Below are 14,677 nucleotides of genomic sequence, written 5' to 3'. Positions count from 1 at the left end.
GGGGACTTGGGTTGCCATGTCGAAAGTATTGTATTTAAATGGCAGAATATATATTAGTGTTCTTTACAATGAATTCTATGGTCATTGAAGAATTGGTGGGTTTGGAAAGTTTGGATCATTGTCCTGCTGGAAGATAAAACAACAACTTAGTTCTACCTTCTTGGCAAAGGCAGCCAGATTTTATTTTATCTTCACAGAGTCCATGTTTTGTATTCTAACAAGTTTCTGAGGGCTTTAGGTTCTTTTCCATTTACACACCATTCTTTTTATACCCAAACCCACCTTGAATGTTGCCAAAAAGCTATTTTTGTCTCAACTGACCACAGATTTTGGGGTCTTCAAGTCTCCAGACCCACCTCGATCCCAACAAACAATATGGAAGATGTGCCTGAGAGTAGCCTGCAACTCTGGAACCAGTTTAATGATTATTTTACAGTTCACTGACTTCCTTTGCAATTGGTGTGTGGCATATTTATTTTACCGTGACACAGACCTTTATTTAAACTTTGAACCTTTCGGAACATTACAGAAGACCAGTCAACTCCATGAATGTATTTCAGGGGAGAATGAGACTATACTTGTTGTTTGTGCTGGGTTCGGTTTTCTCAGATTGCTTTAGTGAAGGTGCTGTAATTATATCAAGCAGTCATTTAATACTGCAAAATACAGAAGTGATTTATCTTGTATACTGCACATTGTTCACTGCTCTAATGCTTTTACTTTGTGGAGCTGATGGATTCAATTGGGTGTACTTATTTAAATTATGTATGAATTATTATGTAATAAATAGATTGTGCAAATGTTCTGCATTGTTGGGTTTTCTGCAGTCCAAGAGCTGAAGGTGGATTTGGACTTTACTGGAGATGATGTTCTGCAGATTTACTCCCCCGACGCCCAGCACTGTCAGCTCGCCTGCACACAACACCATTCCTGTTTATTCTTCACATTTCTCCGAGCGGATTGGAGCAAAGACGACAGGTTAGACAGTTTCATTTTATTTACTGGAGTCACTCTGAACATGGATTCTATTCTTAATGAAAAAAAATATATATAGAAATGATGCATAAATGTGGAATAAGCAAGAAAATAATGTTTTAATAAAATGGCTGAAAATCTTATCAAAAGCATTTTGTAAATAGTCTGGCACCTTGTAATATGTTTGAAAAATATAAACAATTTTTTTTTTTTTAAAAAGTAAATAAATAAATAAAATGGATTTACTAAAATGTCACGTGACAGGAATTACTTTACAGTAATCATTGTTGTGTGCCAAGGTCAGTAAGTAAAATCATTTGAAAGTGTGACACGACAAAATATTTGAAAGTTCATCATAAGATCATAAGATACTTTTTTTTTTCCCCATGTTAATATTTCAGGAAAACAGGTTAACAGAAAAAAAAGTTATTTAAATTGTAATGTAGAGTGTTTTTTTTTTTTTTTTTTTTTAAACACTTTCCTTAAATAATCCATGCCATATCAACAAACTATTTGTTGTTTTTAAGAATTTCATTATTTTAGTTACACCATACAGGATAACCTTCATGACACTGTGTTAAGCTTCATGACAGATGGTCATGCTAAAATGACTCCCTTCTAGCAATATCTTACTTATATGTACTTATTTGTATTTATTTATGGTCCAATCTGAGTAACAGAAAAAAAAAAAAAAAAAAAACCTCTCTAAATGTTCAGATGTCCTTTAAAGAGGTGATGGATTCTAAACTCATTCAGACAAAGCAAAATCACAGTAAAACTGTTCACTTTTAAAGGACATTCCTCTGCTACCTGAAACGCACAGCCACTGGGATCCCGTCTCATGTTGCAGACCTGAAGGGTGTGACCTCAGGCTTCAAACTCGTGCCTCAGGCCTACAAAACACGTTAAGTCCAACATTTTGTCAAAACTTTAAGATTAAACAATTCTTTAGTTAGTGATTTCAACTCCTGGTGTACTATTACGAGACACCAAACAGATTTATTTTTGTTTCGTGTTGTAGCTCAGAGCTTATATGAGAATCTGTTAAATCTTATATGTGCCTACACTACAGTATAAAGAATTTAAAATGTGCTTTATTTTTCATCTCCACAGATACCTGTCTGTCATCTACATATCAGGATGTAGATTTCCCAGGATTAGATTATCTCCAGTTGACCGTAAATACCTCTGATGACTGCCAGAAGCAATGTACCCGTGATCCAGACTGTAATTTTTTTTCATTCACAACAGAGACCTTCCCAGATGCAGAAACGAGGTAAAACGCATTGTCTTAAATTTACTAGACCATATTAAGAGTATTCATAAAAACAAGTCCAACAATATGAGTCAAACAATATGTAAGTATTTACGTGTGTTTCGGGGTATAATTTAGTTATTACAGCAAATAATCTGATATGGATTTAATATAGCTTGTGTGAGTGGTAGTGGCCTGAGATAGTCATGTTATTTTCTTCATTAGAAGGTAGAGAATAATTTCAGGCACATTTAGGCAAAGAAGGGCAATCATTGGTCAAAATATCTAAACCTGTTTAAAGAAAAAACGACAAGGAGCCGCTGGTGCACTGCAAGAATCAGCTATCATCGGTGACCTGAATCAGTTGATCTGATTTACTGAAAAGAGACAGAATTCCCATCACTGAGGTTACTGAGTGGACTTCACACAAGAAATTCTGATTTAAGTTCAACTTCAGAATCACAAGTAGCCAATGCCACTAGAATCTGTGTGCTTATCTCACAATTTCACTATTAACCCCTTAAAATATGCACTTAAGTGAACACTGAATGCCGTGTCTACTGTGTGTATCCTAGTGCATTTTTACAAGGTAAAGTTGCTGATCTCTGTGCAGGAAAAAATGCGTTCTAAAATTCCGCTGGACTGTTCCACTACCATCGGTACTCATAAAAACACCCGGTCTCGTGTCAGGTTTTTCAGATGCGGTGGTTAAAGAAGGTGAGCGATTCCTCTCATGGTATATGTTGGTATATAATTCTATAAATGTTATAATTAATATCATAATTTTAATAAACAGAACTGTTTTTCACTTTCTTTTCTTTGCATTCCATCATAGAATGTAAGGAGGAGATCTTTGCCAACACACACTACCGAGGAAATGACTTTGAGAACGTCCCTGCTGCCTCACCTCAACACTGCCAGTTCCTGTGTAGCACACATCCCCGCTGCACCCATTTCACATATACGACTTCTAAATATTCTACTGAGCCCGAGTAAGTGCTACTTCGAAAAAAGGCGTCTAATAAACACATCTGTGAGACTTAAAGTAAATCCAGACATAACTGCATCCAAACAGGCCACATTTGTCTGTGTTAGATTTGATTTATTTTAATAATAATTTAAAATATTAAATCAAAGCCACAATGAAAAATGGAAAAATGATGTACTTGTACATCTCCCAGCATACTGATTTACATTTGAAACTAATTTACCTTTGGTGCTGTCAGTAGGGTTTTGGTCATGGCAATCTAACGATACAAAATCACATAAATGGCATCTAAGGGTGATTCATTTGAAGAAATCACCCGAGTTGAGTTGAAATGACCTGAGGGAGTAGTGGAATGTTTCCACAGTGCCGAGAATCATATTGTCCCATCAGTGTTAATGGCAACGTCTGTGAATTTATACACCAATGATTTGGGACCATTAGTGCTTAGGAAATGTTTAGGAAGCTGGCTTTCATCCTTAGTTTATTTCCTAAACTACGTAGTGTTAGTCATACTTATGACAAGCAAATGCCCCAAGAGTGAACGATGTCTTCAGGGAAAAAGGCATAGTTGCTTTAAAATGGAAATCCTCTTTTAACAGTTTTATATAAGTATTAAAAGTTCATTTTCACATTAAAACATGTCATTATCTTATTTTCCTCAGTTTACTTTCAAAAATATATATTTTTATTATTTTAGTGTAGCTTGTACTTTCACTTGGGTAAATTCCTTTGGCTGGATACGTCCACTTTTATCTAAGTAAGATTTTGTCCTGGTATCTCTACTTGAACTTAAGTATAATTTCTCGGTATTTTTTTCACCCGTGGTGTCTTTTCTCTGAAAGACAGACTGAAATGGATCACAAGAGAGTGAAAGTCAATGTTCAAATGCCCTGAATATTTTAAAACTGATTTTTCCCCACAGGGTCAATATGCATTGCTTCCTGAAGCATACACAAGATGTAAGCCAGCTAGTGCCAGTTAGAGAAGAAGAACTTTTTTCTGGATTCCCCGTACGAAATTGCAAGCCCTCAAATGGTTTGATTTCTTTTTTCTTGAGCATGCTAAGACCCTACAGTTTAACGTATCATGCTTTGCCTGGTCTCCTGATAATTCTCATGTTTCTTCCAAAGTTTGGGCTACAACACGCTATGAAGACCTTCATTTCTTTGGCCATGATTACCGTGATTTTAAAACGGACACGTCTGAGCTCTGTCGAGAAATGTGCACAAAAGACCAAGGTTGCCATTTTTACAGTTATGTCCTACCCTCTTACCGTGATATGGGCATCAGGTAATATATAGAATATAATCTTTTTTGTAGTGCTGTAAAATAAGCTGAGTTGAAAACAATAGCATGATAAAGTGGCGCAGGATAAAATCTCATATCTTAAAAAAAAAAAAAAAAAAAAAAACTTGTTTGAGAACAATGACATATTTATCAATTTGTGAGCGGACATCGTGCAAGAAATTTTGATTTAAGTTCAAGGATGGGATCACGAGTAACTGAAACATGCCACTCCACCCTTTGTGTTTAACTAATCATTTTGGCATTAACTTCTCAATATATTCGCTTCAGTGAACTCTGAATGTGTGTATCCTAGTGCATTTTTACAAGGTAAAGTTGCTGATCTCTGTGCAGGAAAAAATGCATTCTAAAATTCCGCTGGACTGTTCCACTACCATCGGTACTCATAAAAACACCCGGTCTCGTGTCAGGTTTTTCGGATGCGTTGCAAAAGACTAATGGATTTAAAGAAAGTAAGCAATTTCTCTCATGTGTTGAAATATCGTTCTATAAATGTTATAATTAATATCATTATTTTAATAAACAATCATTTTTCTTTTCTTTGCATGCCATCATAGAATGTAAGGAGGAGATCTTAGCCAACACACACTACCGAGGAAATGACTTTGAGAACGTCCCTGCTGCCTCACCTCAACACTGCCAGTTCCTGTGTAGCACACATCCCCGCTGCACCCATTTCACATATACGACTTCCAGTTATTCCAGTGATCCCAAGTAAGTGCTACTTCGAAAAAGACGTTTAATAGACACATCTGTCAGACATTTTGAGCAAATCCAAAAATAACTGCATCTAAACAGGCCACATTTGTCCCTGGGGGGTGTTGAGAGCACAGTTTAGTAGCCAATAAAGTTCTTCACTGTAGAAGAAAGTCTCGTGCCAATTAATCATCTGCAGTGACCTTCTCATGCTACACACTGTAGTTAATGCTACAGATATCCACGTGTGTTCAAAGGTGGGAAAGCCCCAAGCCTGCGCTGTTGAACTTGAGGATGAGCGCCCCCTCCCTCAGTAAAACGTTTCAATATGCTGGAGCAAGCAAAGATTCTTAGAAAATAAGGGGTCTTCTTTGACTCCTTAGTGCCTAATAAATGTTCAGATAAATGTCACTAATTTGAAAATATAGCCTCGCTATGTTTAAGTACATTAGCCTATTTTCTCTGCTAAGGCCAAATTCGACTAGTATCCAATCCAGTAACTAAATCGATTTGGCTAGGCAACAAGTCAAATTCTAGCTAATCATAATTACTGGCTATTTACATGATAGTTATCTTTTGAATTATTTATTTGCAAACTACATAGTGTTGAACTTACAGAGATCGAATGGTGTTTTCAGGCAAAATGGCATAGTTGCTTTAAAATGAAAACAATCATAGGCTTTTAGATAATGAGTAATAAGTTACCGTTCACGTTATAAAATGATTAATGTTTTCTCAGTTTAAACTGACATTTTATATTTGTGTACTTAAATGCAGTTACTATTTTAGTTTCGTGTGAGTAAATATTTGGCTGGATACTTCCACTTTTATCTAAGAGAGATTTTGCCATGGTATCTACTGTGAACTTTAATTCACGTATCATTTCTCAGTATTCACTCCTGGTGTCTTTGCTCTGAATGACAGAAATGCATCACAAAAGAGGGAAAGTAAATGTTTAAATGCGCTGATAAAGTAAAACTTTTCCCCACAGGATCAATATGCATTGCTTCCTGAAGCATTCACAAGATGTAAGCCAGCTCGTGCCAGTTAGAGAAGAAGAACTTTTTTCTGGATTTCCAACACGAAATTGCAAGCCCTCAAATGGTGATTTTTTTCTACCTGAGCATGCTAAGATCCTACAGTTTAGCCTATCATGCTTTGTCTGGCCTTCGCATAATTAATTTCTCTTTTTCCCCCAGTTTGGGCTACAACACGCTATGAAGGCCTTCATTTCTTGGGCCATGATTACCGCGATTTTAAAACAGACACGTCTGAGATCTGTCGGGAAATGTGCACAAAAGACCCAGATTGCCAGTTTTACACTTATGTCCTACCATCTTACCGTGATGAGAGTATCAGGTAAATATATAATATAATCTGTATTGTAATGCTGTAAAATAAGCTCAGCTGAAAACAATAACTTGATAAAGAAGCACAGGATCAAATAATAAATCTATTAGTGAGTGGGCATCATACAAGAAATTTGTATTTAATTTCAAGGTCACCATCAAGAGTAACTGAAATGTGCCACTCCACTGTGTGCGCTTATCTCCGAATTTCAGTACTAACCCAATGTGTGTATCCTAGTGCATTTTTACAAGGTAAAGTTGCTGATCTCTGTGCAGGAAAAAATGCTTTCTAAAATTCCGCTGGACTGTTCCACTACCATCGGTACTCATAAAAACACCCGGTCTCGTGTCAGGTTTTTCAGATGCGGTGGTTAAAGAAGGTGAGCGATTCCTCTCATGGTATATGTTGGTATATAATTCTATAAATGTTATAATTAATATCATAATTTTAATAAACAGAACTGTTTTTCACTTTCTTTTCTTTGCATTCCATCATAGAATGTAAGGAGGAGATCTTTGCCAACACACACTACCGAGGAAATGACTTTGAGAACGTCCCTGCTGCCTCACCTCAACACTGCCAGTTCCTGTGTAGCACACATCCCCGCTGCACCCATTTCACATATACGACTTCTAAATATTCTACTGAGCCCGAGTAAGTGCTACTTCGAAAAAAGGCGTCTAATAAACACATCTGTGAGACTTAAAGTAAATCCAGACATAACTGCATCCAAACAGGCCACATTTGTCTGTGTTAGATTTGATTTATTTTAATAATAATTTAAAATATTAAATTAAAGCCAAAAGGAAAAATGGAAAAATGATGTACTTGTACATCTCCCAGCATACTGATTTACATTTGAAACTAATTTACCTTTGGTGCTGTCAGTAGGGTTTTGGTCATGGCAATCTAACGATACAAAATCACATAAATGGCATCTAAGGGTGATTCATTTGAAGAAATCACCCGAGTTGAGTTGAAATGACCTGAGGGAGTAGTGGAATGTTTCCACAGTGCCGAGAATCATATTGTCCCATCAGTGTTAATGGCAACGTCTGTGAATTTATACACCAATGATTTGGGACCATTAGTGCTTAGGAAATGTTTAGGAAGCTGGCTTTCATCCATAGTTTATTTCCTAAACTACGTAGTGTTAGTCATACTTATGACAAGCAAATGCCCCAAGAGTGAACGATGTCTTCAGGGAAAAAGGCATAGTTGCTTTAAAATGGAAATCCTCTTTTAACAGTTTTATACAAGTATTAAAAGTTCATTTTCACATTAAAACATGTCATTATCTTATTTTCCTCAGTTTACTTTCAAAAATATATATTTTTATTATTTTAGTGTAGCTTGTACTTTCACTTGGGTAAATTCCTTTGGCTGGATACGTCCACTTTTATCTAAGTAAGATTTTGTCCTGGTATCTCTACTTGAACTTAAGTATAATTTCTCGGTATTTTTTTCACCCGTGGTGTCTTTTCTCTGAAAGACAGACTGAAATGGATCACAAGAGAGTGAAAGTCAATGTTCAAATGCCCTGAATATTTTAAAACTGATTTTTCCCCACAGGGTCAATATGCATTGCTTCCTGAAGCATACACAAGATGTAAGCCAGCTAGTGCCAGTTAGAGAAGAAGAACTTTTTTCTGGATTCCCCGTACGAAATTGCAAGCCCTCAAATGGTTTGATTTCTTTTTTCTTGAGCATGCTAAGACCCTACAGTTTAACGTATCATGCTTTGCCTGGTCTCCTGATAATTCTCATGTTTCTTCCAAAGTTTGGGCTACAACACGCTATGAAGACCTTCATTTCTTTGGCCATGATTACCGTGATTTTAAAACGGACACGTCTGAGCTCTGTCGAGAAATGTGCACAAAAGACCAAGGTTGCCATTTTTACAGTTATGTCCTACCCTCTTACCGTGATATGGGCATCAGGTAATATATAGAATATAATCTTTTTTGTAGTGCTGTAAAATAAGCTGAGTTGAAAACAATAGCATGATAAAGTGGCGCAGGATAAAATCTCATATCTTAAAAAAACAAAAAAAAACAAAACTTGTTTAAGAACAATGACATATTTACCAATTTGTGAGCGGACATCGTGCAAGAAATTTTGATTTAAGTTCAAGGATGGGATCACGAGTAACTGAAACATGCCACTCCACCCTTTGTGTTTAACTAATCATTTTGGCATTAACTTCTCAATATATTCGCTTCAGTGAACTCTGAATGTGTGTATCCTAGTGCATTTTTACAAGGTAAAGTTGCTGATCTCTGTGCAGGAAAAAATGCATTCTAAAATTCCGCTGGACTGTTCCACTACCATCGGTACTCATAAAAACACCCGGTCTCGTGTCAGGTTTTTCAGATGCGTTGCAAAAGACTAATGGATTTAAAGAAAGTAAGCAGTTTCTCTCATGTGTTGAAATATCGTTCTATAAATGTTATAATTAATATCATAATTTTAATAAACAATCATTTTTCATTTCTTTGCATGCCATCATAGAATGTAAGGAGGAGATCTTAGCCAACACACACTACCGAGGAAATGACTTTGAGAACGTCCCTGCTGCCTCACCTCAACACTGCCAGTTCCTGTGTAGCACACATCCCCGCTGCACCCATTTCACATATACGACTTCCAGTTATTCCAGTGATCCCAAGTAAGTGCTACTTCGAAAAAGACGTTTAATAGACACATCTGTCAGACATTTTGAGCAAATCCAAAAATAACTGCATCTAAACAGGCCACATTTGTCCCTGGGGGGTGTTGAGAGCACAGTTTAGTAGCCAATAAAGTTCTTCACTGTAGAAGAAAGTCTCGTGCCAATTAATCATCTGCAGTGACCTTCTCATGCTACACACTGTAGTTAATGCTACAGATATCCACGTGTGTTCAAAGGTGGGAAAGCCCCAAGCCTGCGCTGTTGAACTTGAGGATGAGCGCCCCCTCCCTCAGTAAAACGTTTCAATATGCTGGAGCAAGCAAAGATTCTTAGAAAATAAGGGGTCTTCTTTGACTCCTTAGTGCCTAATAAATGTTCAGATAAATGTCACTAATTTGAAAATATAGCCTCGCTATGTTTAAGTACATTAGCCTATTTTCTCTGCTAAGGCCAAATTCGACTAGTATCCAATCCGGTAACTAAATCGATTTGGCTAGGCAACAAGTCAAATTCTAGCTAATCATAATTACTGGCTATTTACATGATAGTTATCTTTTGAATTATTTATTTGCAAACTACATAGTGTTGAACTTACAGAGATCGAATGGTGTTTTCAGGCAAAATGGCATAGTTGCTTTAAAATGAAAACAATCATAGGCTTTTAGATAATGAGTAATAAGTTACCGTTCACGTTATAAAATGATTAATGTTTTCTCAGTTTAAACTGACATTTTATATTTGTGTACTTAAATGCAGTTACTATTTTAGTTTCGTGTGAGTAAATATTTGGCTGGATACTTCCACTTTTATCTGAGAGAGATTTTGCCATGGTATCTACTGTGAACTTTAATTCACGTATCATTTCTCAGTATTCACTCCTGGTGTCTTTGCTCTGAATGACAGAAATGCATCACAAAAGAGGGAAAGTAAATGTTTAAATGCGCTGATAAAGTAAAACTTTTCCCCACAGGGTCAATATGCATTGCTTCCTGAAGCATACACAAAATGTAAGCCAGCTCGTGCCAGTTAGAGAAGAAGAACTTTTTTCTGGATTTCCAACACGAAATTGCAAGCCCTCAAATGGTGATTTTTTTCTACCTGAGCATGCTAAGATCCTACAGTTTAGCCTATCATGCTTTGTCTGGCCTTCGCATAATTAATTTCTCTTTTTCCCCCAGTTTGGGCTACAACACGCTATGAAGGCCTTCATTTCTTGGGCCATGATTACCGCGATTTTAAAACAGACACGTCTGAGATCTGTCGGGAAATGTGCACAAAAGACCCAGATTGCCAGTTTTACACTTATGTCCTACCATCTTACCGTGATGAGAGTATCAGGTAAATATATAATATAATCTGTATTGTAATGCTGTAAAATAAGCTCAGCTGAAAACAATAACTTGATAAAGAAGAGGTGAAATATATATATTTTTAAAACCTACTCATTTTAAACACTTATTATTAATGACTTATCTATTTGTGAGATGACATCAGTGTGTGCTTAGGTCACAATTTCAGTTTTAACTCCTGAATGTATGCACTTAATTGTACTCTGAATATACAGTCATGTGAAACAATAAGTACACCCCATGGAAATGATTTATTTATTTATTTATTTATTTATTTATTTATTTATTTACATATTTGGACAAGCAAACATTTGATCATCTTTGAAACAGTCCTTATTAATAAAAATTTATATACTTGAACAAAACAACAAGGATAAATAGCCTTTTCAATAAATGTGGGGGTGTACCTACATTTTCCATGTGACTGATCTGTTTTTTGTTCATTTAAATTGTGAAAATTTTGTCATTTGATAGAGTGTATCTACTTTATTAATAGGCATTGTTTCAAAGAGGATCAAATGTTTGCTTGTCTAAATATGTCAAAAAACAACAATTTCCTTGGGGTGTACTTATTTTTTTCACATGACTGTATGTGTATCTGAATGCCTTTTTACAAGGTAAAGTTGCTGATCTCTGTGCAGGAAAAAATGCTTTCTAAAATTCCGCTGGACTGTTCCACTACCATCGGTACTCATAAAAACACCCGGTCTCGTGTCAGGTTTTTCAGATGCGTTGCAAAAGACTAAAGAAGGTAAGTGGTTTCTCTCATGATATGTGTTGGCATATAGTTCTATAAATGTTATCATGAACATCAGAATTGTAATTTAACATCATAATTTTTCACTTTCTTTTCTTTGCATGCCATCATAGAATGTAAGGAGGAGATCTTTGCCAACACACACTACCGAGGAAATGACTTTGAGAACGTTCCTGCTGCCTCACCTCAACACTGCCAGTTCCTGTGTAGCACACATCCCCGCTGCACCCATTTCACATATACGACTTCCAAATATTCTACTGAGCCCGAGTAAGTGCTACTAAGAAAAAAGGAGAATAGTCAACACATCTGTAAGACTTTTTGAATAAATCCAAAAAGTAGCTGCATCTAAACGAGCCAAATTTGTCCTCGTCAAATGTTATGGTACAGTAATTCAAAATATTACATTGCAATCGCAAACAATGGAAAAATGACTGTCCTCTACACCTCCAAGCATATTAATTTACATTTTAATCTACATTAAGTCTCCCTTTGGTGCTGTCAGTGCCAATATCTTATGAAAACGTAATCTCCTAAATTCATTTTTAGAAATGAACAGTTAGAAATGAACACAATATATTCAATTCTATGGTTTCCGAGGGTGAGTAATTTTTTAGAAATTAAGGAGTTGTTAAGGGAGTAGTGGAATTCTTTCTAAACTACAGTGCTGAGAATCATATTGTCCCATCAGTGTTAATGGCAAGGTGTGTGAATTTATACATTTATACGTTGATTTGGGACCAGTAGTGCTTAGGAAAGGTTTAGGAAATAGTTTTTTGTCCATACTTCATGTCCTAAATACATTACATCAGGGCTGGTTTTTCTCAGGTTGTTTTTTTTTTTTTTTTTTTTTTAGTGTTATTGCTCTGACAGACAGACTGAAATGCACCATAAAAGAGTGAAAGTCAATATTCAAATGCGCTGAACATTTTTAAACTAATTTTCCCTTCAGGATCAATATGCATTGCTTCCTGAAACATACAGAAGATGTAAGCCAGCTCGTGCCAGTTAGAGAAGAAGAACTTTCTTCTGGATTTCCAACACGAAATTGCAAGCCCTCAAATGGTTTGTTTTCTACTTGAGCATGCTAAGACCCTACAGTTAAACCTGACTGGTCTCCACATAATTTATCCTTTTTTTCTCCCCAAGTTTGGGCAACAGCACACTACCTGGGCCTCCACTTCTTGGGCCATGATTACCGCGATTTTAAAACAGACACGTCTGAGATCTGTCGGGAAATGTGCACAAAAGACCCAGATTGCCAGTTTTACACTTATGTCCTACCATCTTACCGTGATGAGAGTATCAGGTAAATATATAATATAATCTGTAGTGTAGTGCTGTAAAATAAGCTCAGCTGAAAACAATAACTTGATGAAGCAGCACGAAATAAATGTAAAAATTAATTCAATTAAAAAATAATTAATTCAAATAAAATAACCAACTTATGTCATAACAATGACTTACCTATCTGTTTGTGAGTGTGTTGTCTGTTTTTACACGTGCATTGAAGTCCATGTTTGTGTTACTGTATTCCAGGCATGGATGTTACTTGAAGCATGTCATGACTCTACCCAGACCTGAAAAGGTGGTGTACAGGCGTGGTGTGGTGTCTGGCTTCTCTCTGAGGAACTGTAAAACTAGTGACTCAGCGTCTACAGCCCACCTTGCTTTGTTGGTTTAAGTGTTACCAAAAAAAGTAACAAAATGATTTACTTTTATTATATAGATTTTGTCAAGCAGTTACACATAATGACAGTGACTCAGCAATATTTTATTCCATTTTAAAAGTCAGAGTACTTACACGTAATGTTTTAGATATTTTCCCAGTTAAAGAATGGTTTTATTTGTTGTTTATGTTAGAAGTTGTCTTGGGTCTGGGCCAGGTTGGGGCCCCAGAAGATACAATGACATGTAACATTGGACTATTGACATTAAACAGTGTGGGTCTGCCTGTGCTTCTTAAGGACTGACACCTTTCACATAGGTCTTTTGTTAATTATGTATGGGAACAATTGCAGCCACTATATACAATCATTTGCCTGAGTATACAAATTATATTATTTTGTTGTCTAATAGTTATCCAGCCAAAAGGTGCTTTCATAATCTCAAGCCAATATCTAAGCACTGTCTTAAGTATTGTCTTGTTTCACAAAGCCACCAGACTTTGCCCTGCAGTATTCTTACTGTTGTTTGGAACATTCATCCTTGGCTAATAAAAGCATTTCACAGCACATCATTATACCCATCAGTTGCAGAGTGCTGATTTGTAATCGTCACATGTTTTTCCCCTTTGTTTCATAAAGATAATACCATCAAGATGTGTAAGGTGAGAGAAATGAAAACAAAGAGAAAATAAAAACTGCACTGTATAAAAGTGTAAACTGCTATTATCGAATAAAGGCTATTGAATCTAATGCCCTCTTGCATTTAGTGAGGAACGTCCTTTCAGCTGAATATAACTCTGTTACATTCACTCTGATCAATATTAAAAAGCTGATTATCTATTAATGCTTGATGATGAACACAAAAATAAATCTTTTCAAGTTCATGTATGCTAATCAATTGTGGATCATTTTAAAGGCATTGTGTTTTTAGAAGATAATGGTTCACCAATCATTACATGTTCTGGTCTACCTAGCACGGATGGATCTCTTTGTACACCGTTGAAATTGCACACTTATAATTCACACGCTACAATAGTGAACGCATTGTAGCATTTTCATTCAATTGTTTCAGTCACCGTAACAAAATTAAAATCATGACAATATTTAATCTTTTCGTAAGAAAAGTCAATTAATTTGATTATGTATAATTTTCATGGCTAAAAACAATATTTTTAAAGCAATATTATGATAGACAAATGTCGCACTGGTAAATTCAGCATCTGGCTCATATTCGGGATTGGATCATTCGATACGAGCCATGTCAAGTTTTGTAACGTTTCTTTTATGTCTTCTTTTATGATTGACACATTACACATTACATCATCATAGTTTACCAAACATTCCCACCTTCAGGAATAAAAGTGAATTGCTCTTATTGAGCCATGAGAGATTCAATAGTTTTGCGACTCTAAAAAACACTGGGTTAAAAACAACACAAATTGGGTTATTTTTAACCCAACAGCAGGGTAGATATAGGACAGAACACATTTTGAGTTGAACTAACCCATCAAGTTGGGTTGTTAATTTTAACCCAGCAAATGGGTGTTTTTGAACCCAAAGGATGGTTTCATTTTTACAAAAATGTTAACCTTGTGAAGAACCTTTGGCCTCGACATTACTGAGTCAGCTAAGTTCTGTTAGCCACTGACTGTCTGCACCTGTTA

At 36.0% G+C, this 14,677-nt stretch overlaps 1 protein-coding gene across 3 annotated transcripts; it reads left to right on the top strand.

Moving 5' to 3' along the window:
- The first annotated feature begins 518 nt into the window (after positions 1-518).
- On the top strand, positions 519-13,897 carry LOC128600454 (uncharacterized). Of its 3 annotated transcripts, XM_053612966.1 has the most exons (25): positions 519-624; positions 828-978; positions 1,770-1,879; positions 2,089-2,251; positions 2,844-2,947; positions 3,066-3,222; positions 4,141-4,253; positions 4,349-4,508; positions 4,857-4,975; positions 5,081-5,237; positions 6,211-6,323; positions 6,419-6,578; positions 6,845-6,948; positions 7,067-7,223; positions 8,142-8,254; positions 8,350-8,509; positions 8,857-8,975; positions 9,081-9,237; positions 10,211-10,323; positions 10,419-10,578; positions 11,231-11,340; positions 11,460-11,616; positions 12,299-12,411; positions 12,496-12,655; positions 12,886-13,897. In XM_053612966.1, exons 1-25 carry the CDS (start codon positions 546-548, stop codon positions 13,028-13,030), a joined length of 3,354 nt encoding a protein of 1,117 aa, XP_053468941.1. In that variant the 5' UTR covers positions 519-545; the 3' UTR covers positions 13,031-13,897. The 3 variants fall into 3 exon arrangements, with proteins under 3 accessions (XP_053468941.1, XP_053468942.1, XP_053468943.1); XM_053612967.1 differs by lacking the exons at positions 2,844-2,947; positions 3,066-3,222; positions 4,141-4,253; positions 4,349-4,508; XM_053612968.1 differs by lacking the exons at positions 9,081-9,237; positions 10,211-10,323; positions 10,419-10,578; positions 11,231-11,340.
- The last annotated feature ends 780 nt before the right edge of the window (positions 13,898-14,677 follow it).

The sequence above is a fragment of the Ictalurus furcatus genome, chromosome 24 (assembly GCF_023375685.1).
Source record: "Ictalurus furcatus strain D&B chromosome 24, Billie_1.0, whole genome shotgun sequence".
Lineage (NCBI taxonomy): Eukaryota > Metazoa > Chordata > Actinopteri > Siluriformes > Ictaluridae > Ictalurus > Ictalurus furcatus.
This window is presented reverse-complemented; position numbering and strand designations above follow the sequence as displayed.